Consider the following 16,922-nt stretch of genomic DNA (forward strand, 5'->3'; position numbering starts at 1 on the left):
AGAACGAAAGACTCCTGAGCTACAAATATTCTCCTTTATTGTTTGTTTACGGCAAATAAAATAGATTGCCACCGATTGTTGAATTCTGCCTTCTTTTTTCCCCTCTGCAGGGCCCACATATAGCATCGGTGACGCTCGCCGCTTACGAATGTAACACGGTGAATTTTCCCGAGCCACCCTACCCGGATCAGATTATCTGCCCCGACAAAGAGGGAGTGCAGGGATCCATTTCGTTATGGACCATCATGTCCAAAGTCAGGCTGGAAGCCTGCATGTGGGTAAGAGTGCCATAAATTGTGGCATAAAGTACTTGTGCTACAGCAGGGATCTCCCACCTTGGGAACGTAATGACTAGTGGACTTCAACTCCCAGAATTCCTCAGCCAGGCTGAGCAACACACACACACACACACACACACACACACACACACACACACAAAGTTTAGTTATCAAGTTTGAAGGTGCTTGTGCTATAGAATTTGCTTACATTGCATCAATGGTTGGGGTTGTGAAGGTGGGAGTTTCCCCCCTTCTAATTAACGAGGTGTGAAACGTCGGCCTTCCAAGAAGCATATCTCCGATAAGCAGAAAAATAAAACCCGAGAACATATTCTAATAAAACAACTTTAATATGAAATAAAATAAAATACAAATCTTACTATCTAAATACTTACATTTTAGCAGAGCTGTGTTGCCCACCTCCTTCGGCAGGCAAACGGAAGATCAGAAGGGAGGTAAAGAATGTGTGACGTATTATGAGACATGCACAGTAAATCATTGTCAGATAAGAAACAATCCATTCTACTGTATAACTCAGAATATAAGCTCAAGTTGACAAACCAATTAACGTAGTGACAGGAGTCAGCGTGCTGATAAAAATGGTGGGTATTCTGACCTCGGCTTCCCCAAAAAGCACAAAACAGATTCCTGATCTCAACAAAACCCCTTTTCTTAAACGAATGTGAATTCCTCTCATTCCCCTTCAGCAAGGCCTGGAAAACAGTCTTTCAAAGGTGAATTTATGGCCACAGACCTTATCTAGCTTGGAAAGCTGCCATGTAAATATTTTCCAAACGAGGTGCTGTGCAAGGAAAGACTAGGCACAGAGTCTCTGAGATTCACGGACAGATCTTCACACTCCTGAAACAAATCTAATGACCGAATGAACGCATTGTCTCCTGCAAAAGCCCACTCCCCTTTCACTCCTTTTTTATTTCCTATGGGAGGGGCCATTCACCGTCCACCTGTGGCTTTACTCCCAAGTCGACCCTCATTTCTTAGCTGTTCTTTTCTTCTGGCAGCTCTGCACATGCGCACACTGGGAACAGGCTCCAGCTGTTCCTCTGCCTCACTGCTGTCTAGCTCCGAAGGCACTTGATCAGTGTCGGACGGCCTCGGCCCCCTCTCTGCCTCCAACACAGAGCCCTCCTCCGAGCCTTCCCCAGACTCCAGGACTGGCTGATGTTCCTCCCCAACCTCCTCACTGTCCGACTCTGCTGCCAGCTTCGCTGGCTGCTGGCGGGCCACAGCAGTGGGTTCCTGAATGTCAGGCTCCAAAAGCGAAACAAAACACACACTGAAATTAGAAGAATCTTCTAAGATTCTATTATTGTAAACATATTCCTTTATTGTTTCTCACTTATGGACAAAAATCCTGGTGAACTAAAGCAGACTCCCTGCACATATACACATACATGGACGCAGTGGCTCAATGGCTAAGACGCCAAGCTTGTTGATCAGAATGGTCGGCAGTTCAGCGGTTCAAATCCCTAGGGCCACGTTATGGAGTGAGCTCCTATTACTCGTTCCAGCTTTTGCCAACCTAACAGTTCAAAAGCGGGTAAAAAATGCAAGTAGAAAAATAGGGACCACCTTTGGTGGGACGGGAACAATGTTCTGTGCTCCTTCAGAGTTTAGTCATGCCGGCCACATGACCATAGAGACGTCTTTGGATAGCGCTGGCTCTTCGGCTTTGAAACGGAGATAAGCACCGCCCCCTAGAGTCGGGAACGACTAGCACATATGTGCGAGGGGAACCTTTACCTTTATACATATACTTATACATATACATGTTGTGGCCCAGAAGGATCGGTTGAGCTGTTGATGGACTCAGATAGCGAGGGTTCATTTGAGTCTGCCCTGGACGATGTGGAGGACCTTGTGCAGGGTTCAGACTCAGAGCAGGGACCAGAGTGGCTGGTTGGCCACCAGGAGGCGCCTGAGGCATGGAGCAGTAGGGAGGATCAAAGGCAGTTTGTCCCTGATGCTAGAGTGAGAAGGGCTGAGAAACGTAAGCAGCAATTACTGCTTCTATGGCAGGCTCATAGAAGATAATTCAGCTCAGGTGGTTGTGGATTGGCCCCTCCCAAGAGAGCTTATAGGTGAGGCGTTGGGAGGGGACATTTGCAGGAAACAACCGTTTGAAATTAGCAGTGAAGAAAATCTATGTCTTAGAGCCGTGTTTGAATATCTGGTTTGTTTTTCTTGTACGTGAGTTATCTGGGCCCTCAGCCAAAGGGTTTGTTACCGCCCCGAGTCCCTTTTGGGAGAGGGGGCGGTCTAGAAATACGAAATAAAGTAAAGTAAAGTAAATCTTGCAATTAAACAGTGGCAAACAGCCAAGCCTGTGTTCTGGCTTGTTCACAGGCGTGGCGAGAGGGGGGTCAGAACATATAGATATACAGATTTTCCTCGAAGTATGACCATGATTGACCCTAAAATTTCTGTTGCTAACCAAGCCACTCAGGTTTTTTCCAACATATTTATTTCCTTTGACCAACAAAAATGAAATGCAAAACAGAAGAAAGGAACATCCAACACTAGCAAGTTAGTGTTGTGAATGTTGGAAGCAAGACAGTTGTGAAGTAAATTTTGCCCCAGCCGTATTTGTTATGTGCAACACTACAAGTTGTGATGTTAGTAACACAGTTGTTAAGTGAACTTGGCTTCCCCATTGACTTCGCTTGTAGGAAAGTCGCAAAACTTGTGGATCACATGACCCCAGGACACTGCAACCGTCATAAATACATGCCAGTTGCCAAACATTTAAAGTTGGGTCATGTGACCATGGGGACGCTGCAATGGTTATAAGTGTGAGAACTAGTCATAAGTCACTTTTTCAGTGTCGTTGTTAGGTCAAACGGTCACTTGAATTGGGTGTAAGTTGAGGGCTACCTGTACTCTGGGAACCGTTAGGGAAGGGACATCTTCACCCTCTTTCTCTCACAGATACTATCTGTGGAGATTCTCAGTCATCCAGATCATGGTTGTCCCAAAGGTGCTTTTTCAAGAGGCAACTGGACTTCCTTGGTTCTTCCTTGAAGACATTTCGCTTCTCATCCAAGAAGCCGAAGAACTGAAGAAACGGAGGAGAAACAATGATCCAAGAAGCCGAAGAACTGAAGAAGCTTCTGAGATGAGATCATCCAAGAAGCTGAAGAACTGAAGAAACGGAGGAGAAACAATGATCCAAGAAGCCGAAGAACTGAAGAAGCTTCTGGGATGAGATCATACAAGAGGCTGAAGAACTGAAGAAGTGGATGAGAAGCAATGATCCAAGAAGCTGAAGAAGCTTCTTGGATGAGAAGCGATCATCCAAGAAGCCGAAGAACTGAAGAAGCTTCTGGGATGAGATCATACAAGAGGCTGAAGAACTGAAGAAGCTTCTGGGATGAGATCATCCAAGAAGCCGAAGAACTGAAGAAGCTTCTGGGATGAGATCATACAAGAGGCTGAAGAACTGAAGAAGCTTCTGGGATGAGATCATCCAAGAAGCCGAAGAACTGAAGAAGCTTCTGGGATGAGATCATACAAGAGGCTGAAGAACTGAAGAAGTGGATGAGAAGCAATGATCCACGAAGCTGAAGAAGCTTCTTGGATGAGAAACGATCATCCAAGAAGTTGAAAAACTGAAGAAGCTTCTTGGATGAGAAGAGATCGTCTACGAAGCTGAAAAACTGAAGAAGCTACTTGGATGAGATCATCCAAGAAACTGAAGAATTGAAGAAGTGGATGAGAAGCAATGATCCAAGAAGCTGAAGAAGCTTCTTGGATGAGAAGCGATCATCGAAGAAGCCGAAGAACTGAAGAATCTTCTGGGATGAGAAGCAATCATCCAATAAGCCGAAGAACTGAAGAAGCTTCTGAGATGAGATCATACAAGAAGCTGAAGAACTGAAGAAGCGGATGAGAAGCAATGATCCAAGAACCTGAAGAAGCTTCTTGGATGAGAAACGATCGTCCAAGAAGCTGAAGAACTGAAGAAGCGGATGAGAAGCAATGATGCAAGAAGCCAAAGAATCTTCTGGGATGAGAAGCAATCATCCAAGAAGCTGAAGAACTGAAGAAGCTTCTGGGATGAGATCATCCAAGAAGCTGAAGAATTGAAGAAGCGGAGGAGAAACAATGATCCAAGAAGCCAAAGAACTGAAGAATCTTCTGGGATGAGAAGCAATCATACAAGAAGCTGAAGAACTGAAGAAGCGGATGAGAAGCAATGATCCAAGAAGCTGAAGAAGCTTCTTGGATGAGAAGCGATCATCGAAGAAGCCGAAGAACTGAAGAATCTTCTGGGATGAGAAGCAATCATCCAAGAAGCTGAAGAATCTTCTGGGATGAGAAGCAATCATCCAATAAGCCGAAGAACTGAAGAAGCTTCTGAGATGAGATCATACAAGAAGCTGAAGAACTGAAGAAGTGGATGAGAAGCAATGATCCACGAAGCTGAAAAAGCTTCTTGGATGAGAAACGATCATCCAAGAAGCTGAAAAACTGAAGAAGCTACTTGGATGAGAAGAGGTCATTCAAGAAGCCAAAGAATTGGAGAAGCTTCTTGGATGAGAAACAATCGTCCGAGAAGCTGAAGAACTGAAGAAGTGGATGAGAAGCGAAGATCCAAGAAGCCAAAGAACTGGGGAAGCTTCTTGGATGAGAAGCGAAATGTCTTAAGGAAAAACCAAGAAAGTCCTGTTGCCTCTTGAAAAAGAACCATTGGCACACCTGAACTGCACTGTCTCTGGCTCCTTTGGAATGTGGCTCCTCCCTCTTGGCATTCCGGATAACATTCCATCATACTGAGGTTCTCCTAGTCCAGTGTTTCCAAACTTGGCGACTTTAAGTCCTGTGGACTTCAACTCCCAGAATCCCCCAGCCAGCTATGCTGGCTGGGGAATTCTGGGAGTTGAAGTCCACAGGACTTAAAGTCGCCAAGTTTGAGAAACACTGTCCTAGTCCACAGATAAATTGGTCTGAGAGGTCTTTACACTAATTGGCTGCTGGATTTCAGCCACTGCCACGTTCGTCTCTGGATCTGTGGAAACCGAGTGAAATCCCAGACGTTGGAAGGAAACAGCAAGATCATGCCCAAACATTTAATTCTAAATGGGTCATTATGCAGGCACTGAAACTCAGTGTGTAAATTTATCATATTTTTGGATGTACAGATAATCCTCGACTTACAACAGTTCATTTAGTGACCATATGAAGAACGGTTGCAGGAACTGGGTAGGTCTAATTTAATGAAAAGAAGGACTAGGGGTGACATGATAGCAGTCTTCCAATATCTCAGGGGTTGCCACAAAGAAGAGGGAGTCAAACTATTCTCCAAAGCACCCTGAAGGCAGGACAAGAAGCAATGGGTAGAAACTAATCAAGGAGAGAAGCAACTTAGGACCGAGGAGAAATTTCCTGACAATTAGAACAATTAATCAGTGGAACAGAAGTTGCCTCCAGAAGTTGTGAATGCCCCAACACTGGAAGTCTTTAAGAAGAGATTGGACAACTATTTGTCTGAAGTGGTATACGATTTCCTGCCTAGGCAGGGGGTTGGACTAGAAGACCTCCAAGGTCCCTTCAACTCTGCTATTGTATTGTAATGAAAGGAAACTAATCAGGGAGAGAAGCAACCTAGAACTAAGGAGAAATTTCCTGACAGTGAGAACAATTAATCAGTGGAACAAATTTCCTCCAGAAGTTGTGAATGCTCTAACTTTGGAAGTTTTTAAGAAGAGATTGGACAACTATTTGTCTGAAGTGGTATAGGGTTTCCTGCCTAGGCAGGGGGTTGGACTAGAAGATCTCCAAGATCCCTTCCAACTCTGTTATTCTATTCTATTCTTTATTTGAAATTACAACGGCACTGGAAAAAAATGATCATTTTTCACATTTACAACCATTACAGCATTCCCATGGTCACATGATCAAAATTCAGATACTTGCCGACTAACTCACATTTATGACGGATTGCCATGTCCCGGAGTCATGCGATCCCCTTTTGCGACAACAGGAAAGCCAGATTCACTTAACAACTGTGTTCCTAACTTAACAACTGCAGTGATTCACTTAACAAAACTGTGACAAGAAAAGTCGTAAAATGGAGCTAAATCCGCTTAACAACTTTCTCGTTTAGCAACAGAAATTTTGGGCTCAATTGTGGTCTTAAGTCATAGGACTAGCCGACAGTTAATGACCCCATAATCCCTCGTGAGGGGGAGTCGGAGCAACTGAATTGAGCTGAATGTTTACTGGCTGGATGCCCTTCCTGTCGCCAATGCGGAATGTTGCAGCAGATATATTATCATTGTGCCTACCTGTACTGAATTGTTTTTTACCACTTAGAAAAAAAGGTGCACATTGAGTCAAAGCTTAGCCGCAGCAATTTTGGACGCAGCTGGCGTCTTAAGTTGAGGACTACCCGTGTTGCTTGCGCTGAGGCCACGCCGATGTCGCGCTCCCATCGCGCACGGTTTGAAGATGTGTTTATTTGTGGGCTCTTAACCAAGAGCCACCACAGACACTGCCATTCGCTCCTGCTTCACGGCCGTCGAAAGAAGGAAGGAAGGAAGGCAGTAGCCAAAATAGGAACAGCAGTTTGGGAATATTTTCGGGTGCCTCCTCCATGGGGCCAGCCGAGCACGGGAGACGTCTTCCAAGAAAAATAATAATAAAAAGAGCTACCAACTGTTTTTGGCTGCTACCGGAGAAGTGTCGTATGACTTGTGCTTCCCCCGGGGGGAATCTCTCTCGTTATCTGATGTCACAACATGTTTTCTGCTTAGTTTTGTTTACCGAGCCTTAAACATCCCCCCCCTGCTTGCTTCTTTCCCGTTAGTTAAAGAGTCTGGCAAATGGCCCCTCTGGATGTTTTTCCCCCCTTTGTCCTCATTAGAGTTGGAACTGGAGAAGCCGGCAACACAAACGCATGTGTCCTCACATCCATCCAACAGGCACACGGTTGTGGTTCTCGCTACCGTCCAGCAAGGCTTGTTCCCAGTAAAAACAGGTTTATTCATCGATTACCGTACTTTACGGAGTATAAGACGCACTTGAGGATGGAAATCTCGATGCCTCTTATACACCGAATACAGCCATTTTTGGCCTCCCTGCCCCACATGTCTCATTTTTCGCAAAAACGGGACACACAAAGGGTTTGGGAGAATGCCCCCTCTAGAGCCGGGAACAACTGGCACATACACTATATTGCCAAAAGTATTCGCTCACAACTGAGTCTGATTATGTGAATGGGTGAGCGAATACTTTTGACAATATAGTGTATGGGGGAGGGGAATCTTTACCTTTATAAATATAGATATACATATACACTTACATACATACATAAGAAAGAAGGACCAGGGGAGACATGATATTATTGTTCCAATATCTCAGGGGTTGCCACAAAGAAGAGGGAGTCAAACTATTCTCCAAGGCACCTGAGAGCAGAACAAGAAGCAATGGGCGGAAACTAATCAAGGAGAGAAGCAACTTAGAACTGAGGAGAAATTTCCTGACAGTTAGAACAATTAACCAGTGGAACAGAAGTTGCCTCCAGAAGTTGTGAATGCCCCAACACTGGAAGTCTTTAAGAAGATGTTGGATAGCTAATTGTCTGAAACGGTATAGGGTTTCCTGCCTAGGCAGGGGGTTGGACTAGAAGACCTCCAAGGTCCCTTCCAACTCTACTATTGTATTGTATGTTTGTGTGTGTGTATACATATGTACATACATATGTGTATGTATATACATGCGCGCCCACACACAGACACACACACACACACATCAGAGGTGGGTTCCTACCGGTTCAGCTCAACCAATAGTAACTTGGCACGCCCCCGAACTGGTTCCCTCGGCGGCCCCATCTTATCTTTGCCTTCTGCGCATGCTCAGAGCAATTTTTGTTGTACTGTGCAACACACACACACACACAAACACACACACACACACACACACTGCTGAAAGAGTGAGTTGGATTAGTCACCGTGACTCAGAAGCTGCAGCTGGGACTCTGTTTAACGTCTGGAAAAGGGATGAGGGCAAGCACATTTTCAAAACAACTTCCCCAGAATTAATTTTTAAAAATTGACAACAGACAACTAACAAGATGCAAACAGGGGGCTTCCGAAGCTGCTTTTTCTTCAGAAAGAAAGTTGATGTCATCCTTTTTTTTTTCCTTGAGAACTTTATGATATCAGAGAAGAGTTTTTAAAAAAGAAACTGACTCTGTTTGGGAGGGTTAGGGTCTGGTCGGTGGGAGGCGCACACGCATGCATGGTGGAGCTGGGCTGGGGCAACGGCTGGCGTGCCCGCAGAGAGGACTCTGCATGCCACAGGTTCGCCATCATGGACCTAGGCGCACCTGAGCCCAGGTGACGGTGATCAGTCATGTTATAAGAGGGCGTCCAAATTTAGACAGCTGCAGCGTTCAACTCTTTGACAAATGCTCTAGCAGAGCATCTGTTTCGCATGGCATCAATGCGTTCTGCACGCATTCTGTTTTTTGCAAACTCACGGCATGTGACCGGACAAATTCAGGGAAAGTTCATTTCTAGTGCAAAGCGTTTTTATTTTTCCCTTCTGTTAGCAACGCTAAGCCAAAACAAAGACTTCCCTCTTTCTTTCTTTTTTTTTTTCTTTTTACAGTGGAAAACACATTTGTTTTCCCTGAATAAATGACATCACCAAACCCCAAGAAGCTGCTGCAAATTAATTGCTTAGCCAGGAAGAAGCAAGTCTGTTCTCTGGCTGGCTTTTCCAGCTTCTTTCTTCCAGCAAGCTGTCAGCTGTCCACCCATTTGTATTCATTTCTTTTGTCCTCCCTCAAAAATAAACGTTGCTAAGAAGGGACAGCTTCCTCTTCGTCCTGCAGAATTCCCCCCCATCAATCCTGTTGAGCCAGCCACGGCGTGACAAGGCATTTGCTTAATCAAATAATAATAATCATTCCCCCCCCCCCCCCCGCAAGTAAGCATTCCCAAATGTGCTGGGAAAGCGTTTTTTCCAGAATCCCCAATCAGCATGAAGGAAGCTGGATTAAATCAAGGAGAAGGGGGCAGGGGTTTCCTTTCTTATTTCGATTTGCAAAAGCCCCAAAATGTACGTTGCTAAGCGAGATATTTGTGAAGCGAACTTTGAAGTGGGATTTCGTGTATAGGGAGTGCTCAACTTACGACCTCGATCGAGACCAAAATTTCTGTTGCTAAGTGAGACGCTCGTTAAATGAGTTTTGCCCCATTTATTTGACCAGCTTCATTGCCACAATTGTTCAGTGCATCCCTGGGGTTGTTCGGTGAGCCACGCCGTTGTTAAATGAATCTGGCTTCTCCCTCGACTTGTCAGAAGGTCGCAAAAGGGGACCACACGACCCCGGGGAATTGCAACCGTCACAAATATGAGTCGGTTGCCAAGCATCCGATCACGTGACTATGGGGATACTGCAATGGTCGTAAGTGTGAAAAGCTGTCACAAGTCACTTTTTCAGTGCCATTGTCACTTTGAACGGTCGCTAAACGGACTTGCAAGTCGCGGACCACCTATATTTATTAAATTTGAGTGCCGCCCCTCTCCCTGCAAGGGTGTGTTCCTTTTGCACGCTCTGCAGAGAATCAATCAGATTTTTTACCTGGCTAGTCCTCAACTTATAACCGTAATTGAGCAGGCTCATCATGGTCGTAAGTCATGGGTCTTATTTTCATTGAAATAAGCGCTTGGCCTTATTTTCGGGGAGCTCTTATTATTTTTGAGGTGCAGGAGGCGGCGAGCATGGTCACCTCCTGGCTGCTGCTTTGTTGCCATATTTTCAGGGAAGGGCTTAGTTTTGGAGGGAGGGCTTATTTTAGTGCATGCGCTCAAAACCCAATTGGGCTTATTATCCGGGGAGGTCTTATTTTCAGGGAAACGGGGTGAGCAGCTGACGTTCACTCCCACTATTTGGGGTTCAGTCATCGTAACTTCAGTGGAATTCAGGAAGGGTAGGGCTTGCATCATTTGTGAGAATATAATCTTGGCTGATTCCTAGTGGTTACGGCACCAAGCTAGATAGAACGCAGGAGACCATGAGTTCTAGTCATGGCCTTAGCCATGAACACCAGCTGGGTGACTTTGCTCCAATCACTGGGAGGCAGTAAATTCTAGTCCCACCTTAGGGTGACTTTGCTCCAATCACTGGGAAGCAGTAAATTCTAGTCCCACCTTAGGGTGACTTTGCTCCAATCACTGGGAGGCAGTAAATTCTAGTCCCACCTTAGGGTGACTTTGCTCCAATCACTGGGAAGCAGTAAATTCTAGTCCCACCTTAGGGTGACTTTGCTCCAATCACTGGGAGGCAGTAAATTCTAGTCCCACCTTAGGGTGACTTTGCTCCAATCACTGGGAGGCAGCAAATTCTAGTCCCACTTTAGGCATGAAAGCCAGGTGGGTGATTTTAGACCAATCACTGGGAGACAGTGAGTTCTAGTCCCGCCTTGGCCATGAAAGCCAGCTGTGTGATTTTAGACCAATCACTGGGGGACAGTGAGTTCTAGTCCCGCCTTAGCCATGAAAACCAACTGGGTGATTTTAGGCCAGTCACTGGGAGGCAGTGAGTTCTAGTCCCGCCTTAGCCATGAAAGCCAGCTGGGTGACTTTGCTCCAATCACTGGGAGGCAGTAAATTCTAGTCCTACTTTAGGCATGAAAGCCAGGTGGATGATTTTAGATTAATCACTGGGAGACAGTGAGTTCTAGTCCCGCCTTGGCCATGAAAGCCAGCAGTGTGATTTTAGACCAATCACTGGGGGACAGTGAGTTCTAGTCCCGCCTTAGCCATGAAAGCCAGCTGTGTGATTTTAGACCAATCACTGGGAGACAGTGAGTTCTAGTCCCGCCTTAGCCATGAAAACCAACTGGGTGATTTTAGACCAATCACTGGGAGACAGTGAGTTCTAGTCCCTCCTTGGCCATGAAAGCCAGCAGTGTGATTTTAGACCAATCACTGGGAGACAGTGAGTTCTAGTCCCGCCTTAGCCATGAAAGCCAGCTGTGTGATTTTAGACCAATCACTGGGAGACAGTGAGTTCTAGTCCCGCCTTAGCCATGAAAACCAACTGGGTGATTTTAGACCAATCACTGGGAGACAGTGAGTTCTAGTCCCGCCTTGGCCATTAAAGCCAGCAGTGTGATTTTAGACTAATCACTGGGAGGCAGTGAGTTCTAGTCCTGCCTTAGCCATGAAAGCCGGCAGTGTGACTTTGTGCCAGTTACCAGGAAACTGTGAGTTCTAGTTCTGTGTTAGCCGGAAAGCAGGCTGGGTGACTTTAACCCAATCACTGGGAGATCATGAGTTCTAATTCCGCCTTAGCTGTGAAAGTCAGTTGGTTGTCTTTGGACCAGTCCTCCTCTCTCAGCCCAACTCCCCTCACAGGATTGTTGTGATGGGGAAAATAGGAAGCGGAAGTTGTTTTGGCTATGTTCACCGCATTGGTTTTTTTGTAAAGAAATAATGAAGGATACAAACAAAGAAACAAAAACATTCCTATGGAAATCCCAACGTTGTTTTGCTTTTATTAAAGATGCGATTGTTTCTGGCTCTTTTTCTGTGCTCCTCTACGTTTTGTAAAATTACATCTACCGTATTTTTGGAGTATAAGACGCACCTTTTTTCCTCAAAAAAGAGGCTGAAAATCTGGGTGCGTCTTATACATCGAATACAACATTTTTTGCCTCCCGAAACCCTGCCCCCTTTACCGAAATGGCCATGCATACCCTTATGGGGGCTTCCAGAGAGCTCCTGGGGGCTGGGGAGGGCAGAAATGAGCAAAAAGTGAGCCGTTTCTTGCCCCCCCCCCACCCCCAGCAGCACTCTATAAGCCTCCTAAAGGCTATGCATGCAATTTTTTTGAAGAAAAAGGGCTCTTTTTTTCGAAAAACAGGCTGTTTTTGCTCATTTTTGCCCCTCCTCTCTCTATCCCTCTTATCTACCTACCTACCTACTCTCTCTCTCTCTCCCTATCTATCTACTGTATTTCTCTCCCTCTCTCTCTATTTCTCTCTCTATCCCTCTATCTACCTATTTACATACACTCTCTCCCTATCTATCTACTGTATTTCCCTCTCTATTTCTCTCTCTCTATCCCTCTATTTCTCTCTCTCTTTCTATCCCTTTATCTACCTACCTACCTTCTCTCTCTCTCTCTCTCCCTCCCTCCCTCCCTCCCTACCTACCTACCTACCTACCTACTGTATTTCTCTCTCTCTCTCTCCCTATTTATCCCTCTATCTACCTACCTACATAGACTCTCTCTCTCTCCCTCCTTCCCTACCGCATTTCTCTATTTCTCTCTCTCTTTCTATCCCTTTATCTACCTACCTGCCTTCTCTCTCTCTACCTACCTACCTACCTACCTACCTACCTACCTACTGTATTTCTCTCTCTCTCTCTCCCTCTTTATCCCTCTATCTACCTACCTACTTTTTTAAAAAAAATTGCCTCTTCAAAACCTTGGTGCGTCTTATACTCCGGTGCATCTTATACTCCGAAAAATACGGTATTTCTGTTTGCGCTGTTTGTTAAATACTCTCTTAGAGCCAGACCACAATTTTGTTTGTGTGTGTGTGAGAGAGAGAGAGAGAATGGTGGTGGTGGAGGAACCGACTTGTTGCAGCACATAAGTGCGTAACTGTAGCTTGCACCTGCTTCTGATGTGGGCAGGTTCGCCTCGGTTTCAACTTTCATTCCACCTGTTTATGATCTGAACTTTTTTTTCTTTCAAGCCCACGTGAAGACTAGCAAACGGTCACCTACCTTCCCCCTGCTTGTCCCCCAGCCATGTTTAAGCTTCCCCCTCCCCTGCACCAATGCAGCCTGGCTAGCTTGCTTTGAGTCAGCTAATGCCACTTCCTCCTAAGGGGACTATTCTGCGGTGCGCCTGCTCCCGGCTTGTGAGCTGTGTGGCCAATTTATGAAGATATGCTTGGAGGGGCGATGGGCCTTTCGAGCAGGTGGTGCTTTACTTCTCGTCAGTTCGGGGTATATCATTTCCCTCCACTTCTCTTACGTGGGCATCTCCTCCATCTTCTCAGCCCTTTGAGGTAGACCAGGCCCCATAGAGATTCCCAAAATACGGCGTTCTCACGGTCAGGTTTGTTAACTGCCTCCAGACATTATGTCTGAAATGGTATAGGGCAGGGGTGTCCAAACTTGGGAACTTTAAGACTTGTGGACTTCAACTCCCAGAATTCCCCAGCCAGCCATGCTGGCTGGGGAATTCTCGGAGTTGAAGTCCACAAGTCTTAAAGTTCCCAAGTTTGGACACCCCTGGTATAGGGTTTCCTGCCTAGGCAGAGGGTTGGACTAGAAGACCTCCAAGGTCCCTTCCAACTCCATTATTCTGAATCTTAAAAGTCTTCTCAAAGACTCAGATAGGATCTGTCTGTCTATCTATCTAAGATATTGGAAGACTGCTATCATGTCTCCCCTAGTCCTTCTTTTCATTAAACTAGACATGCCCAGTTCCTGCAACCCTTCCTCATATGTTTAAGCCTCCAGTCCCTTAATCGCCTTTGTTGCTCTTCTCTGCACTCTTTCAAGGAGGTTGAATCTCTCCTTGGTCAGTTTCCATCTATTATTCCTTGTCTGGACTTCAAGTGCTTTGGAAAAATAGTTTGACCTCCTCATCTCTATGGCAGCGCCTCAAATATTGGAACACTGCTATCATGTCTCTCCCCTGGTCTTGGATGAGAAGCAAAATGTTTTCAAGGGGGAAAAAAAACCCCAAGAAAGTCCAGTTGCCTTTTGAAAAGCACCTCTGGGACAGCCTAAAGAGATGGTCCTCGTGCCTCAGAAATCTTCCCCCCCACCAACCCCCTTTCAAACTCTTGAATCAGTGGTCTCAGCTCTGCACCTCCTCTTTGTTGAGTTGGTTTTCTCATTCAAACGGGAATTTCCACCTTTCAGAGCCGAAGACTTTCTCCATATCGCCCTCTCCCCCATGCGGGTCAGTCATAACAAGAAGATAAACCACCAGGATGTATGCGGTGGAAGTGTTTTTGAACAGTGCAGGGAGAGGCCAGTGTGTGTATATCAAAATAGTTTCATGCTGCATCAACAGAGGGATAGAATCAAGCTCATGTGAAGTGTTAATACCACTTTATAAGGCCTTGGATTTTCCCCCCATCCCTCTTACCTTTCCTTCTTCCTGGTTTTTTTGGGGAAGGTGGGCTTGGGGTGGGCTCCCACATCACATGAGCCAGCCGTATGCTGCAGATGCCAAACAAGTCAACCCAGTTCTAGGCTGCCTAAACAGATGGATAGAATCAAGATTATGTGAAGTGTTAATACCACTTTATAATGCCTTGGTAAGGCCACACTTGGAATACTGCATTCAGTTCTGGTCGCCACGATATAAAAAAGATGCTGAGACTCTAGAAAGAGTGCAGAGAAGAGCAACAAAGATTATTAGGGGACTGGAGACTAAAACTTATGAAGAACTGTTGCAGGAACTGGGTATGTCTAGTTTAATAGAAAGAAGGACTAGGGGAGACATGATAGCAGTCTTCCAATATCTCAGGGGTTGCCACAAAGAAGAGGGAGTCAAGCTATTCTCCAAGGCACCTGAGAGCAGGACAAGAAGCAATGGGTGGAAACTAATCAAGGGGAGAAGCAACTTAGAACTAAGGAGAAATTTCCTGACAGTTAGGACAATTAATCAATGGAACAACTTGCCTCCAGAAGTTGTCAATTCTCCAACACTGGAAGTTTTAAAGTAGATATTGGCTAACCATTTGTCTGAAATGGTATTTCATATAAAACCTATAAAGTGTTCTGCCTGAGCAGGGGGTTGGACTAGAAGACCTCCAAAGTCCCTTCCAACTCTGTTATTCTATTCTAGCCCAGATGATTTTGCAAGCAAACACAAAGGAGCCACAATGGTCCTCCGGCAGCTGCCAAGAAAACAAAGGGAAACTCAACCACTAAAGAGCAGCTTGAGAAGGGCCACTTATAAACAGAATGGGTCAGCTGGAGGGGAAGACACCTGCCGGCGGTGGGGCGGTGGCCGAGGTGCGTCCCTCCTCCGGACAGCTGCCCGGTTGTTTGTTACACCTTTCCTGCTATTTGAAAGGAGCTGCTTGAATCCAGGCCAAACTTCCTCTTCCGTTAACCTTTGATTTGCCAGATGGCCAGTGCTGATTTCTGCCTGTATGTCACTCCCCACCCACCCACCCCCCGCGAGTTGTGGGTTGACCGCCAAGGGTGACAACGGCCTGGTTTTGGTCCCAGGGTGAAAATAATAATAATAATAAAAAAAATTGTTTCTCCCACCTCGCAGAAGCAAATTTGCAGTCTGGCTGGGGATAATTTCCTGTTGTTCCTGATCTCAGCAATCTGATTCAGAGAAGGTTTGGTGCTGACCTTGTCTGGAATCCAAATCAGTGATCGGATTCAAAAAAATTTACTACTGTTTTCCCCCAAAATAAGACAGGGTCTTATTTTCTTTTGAACCCCCCCCCTCCCAAATATGGCTGGCAATTAGGGCATCTTTCGGAAACCTGACAATGCCCTTGGCCTTATTATTGGGGGGGGGGAACGACTTATTGTTTTGAGAGTGCATGAGGCAGCGAATGTGATCACCTCATGGCTGCCGCGTTGCGCTGCTGCGACAGCGCAGCACAGCCATTTGCCCCTGAGACTATGCCCACGTCCTCCTGACCCCGCGCCAGGGTCTTCGGGAACCCGCTCTCAAGAGAACAGCCGCCCAGCAATCCCCCTCTCCAGCCGGGCAGAGCGCCACTCACCGACCTAGGGGTATCCTGAAAGGCACAGGAACCGGAGGGGGGGGGGAAACAGGCGCCAAGCAGCGGGACATTTCATTACCCAACTAAGTAACATCATCAGTGACAGAAGGGAGTGGGGTTTGCAGAGAAGAGAAGGAAGAAGAAAAGGACTGTGGTGTCCTCGGTGCTCTTTGAGCTGGATTGTTTTCTTGCAGACGTTTTCCTTACCCTGCTAGGTAACGTCATCAGTGTTAGAAGAGAGCGGGGTTGGGTCATTGTTTATATATCCGCAAAGCTGGCTGGGGAATTCTGGGAGTTGAAGTCCACACATCTTTCATGTGCGAAGGCTGAGAAACATTGATTTAGAGGTCAGAGACAATTACATAGATGATGGCTTCTGCGTCTACGGAATTGCAGGCAGCGACCGCTGAACCACAGGGATGTCGGAATTCCGTGTCTGTGGCTGAACTCCCGAGGTTGGAATTCGCTTCCTTGCTTTTATTTGCTTAATTGACGTTCATGGGCTTGTAGTAAACTTCCGATGAGGTCATGTGCGGTCAGTCACTCGCACACGGAACTCAGTAGGGGGGAAAAAGCAAGGCGGAAAAATGATAAACACGACTAGTTTTATCGAATGGTTGGAACGACCTCGGTTTCAGCCTAATTATACCCCCTTCGGGATGCTAAAAATAAACTGGTTTTCACTTGCACCATCCAAAGCTTACTGATTTCAGTAGCAGAAATCAGCGGTGCCGGTACTAAAACGTCTCTCCTATCAGTGCATTTTGCTTCTTTCCTGGTAATTAATCTAGTTTAATTCGATTAATTGGAACTGCTGATTCCGTTCTATAGAGGAATTATTGATTCTGTCATCTGCACCTCTGTAACTGGTTGCGTTCTGCAA

The 16,922-nt window shown here is 46.0% G+C and overlaps 1 protein-coding gene across 1 annotated transcript in view; it reads left to right on the top strand.

Annotated features, from left to right (window-relative positions):
* The window catches only part of VMP1 (vacuole membrane protein 1), a 168,263-nt gene that overhangs the window by 84,995 nt on the left and 66,346 nt on the right, over nucleotides 1-16,922 (top strand). The window contains exon 6 of the mRNA XM_081945481.1: nucleotides 111-278. Coding sequence (XP_081801607.1) covers nucleotides 111-278 — 168 coding nt within the window. The remainder of the gene's footprint in view (nucleotides 1-110; nucleotides 279-16,922) is intronic.

This window comes from Natrix helvetica, assembly GCF_964273705.1.
Source record: "Natrix helvetica genome assembly, chromosome: 2".
NCBI lineage: Eukaryota > Metazoa > Chordata > Lepidosauria > Squamata > Natricidae > Natrix > Natrix helvetica.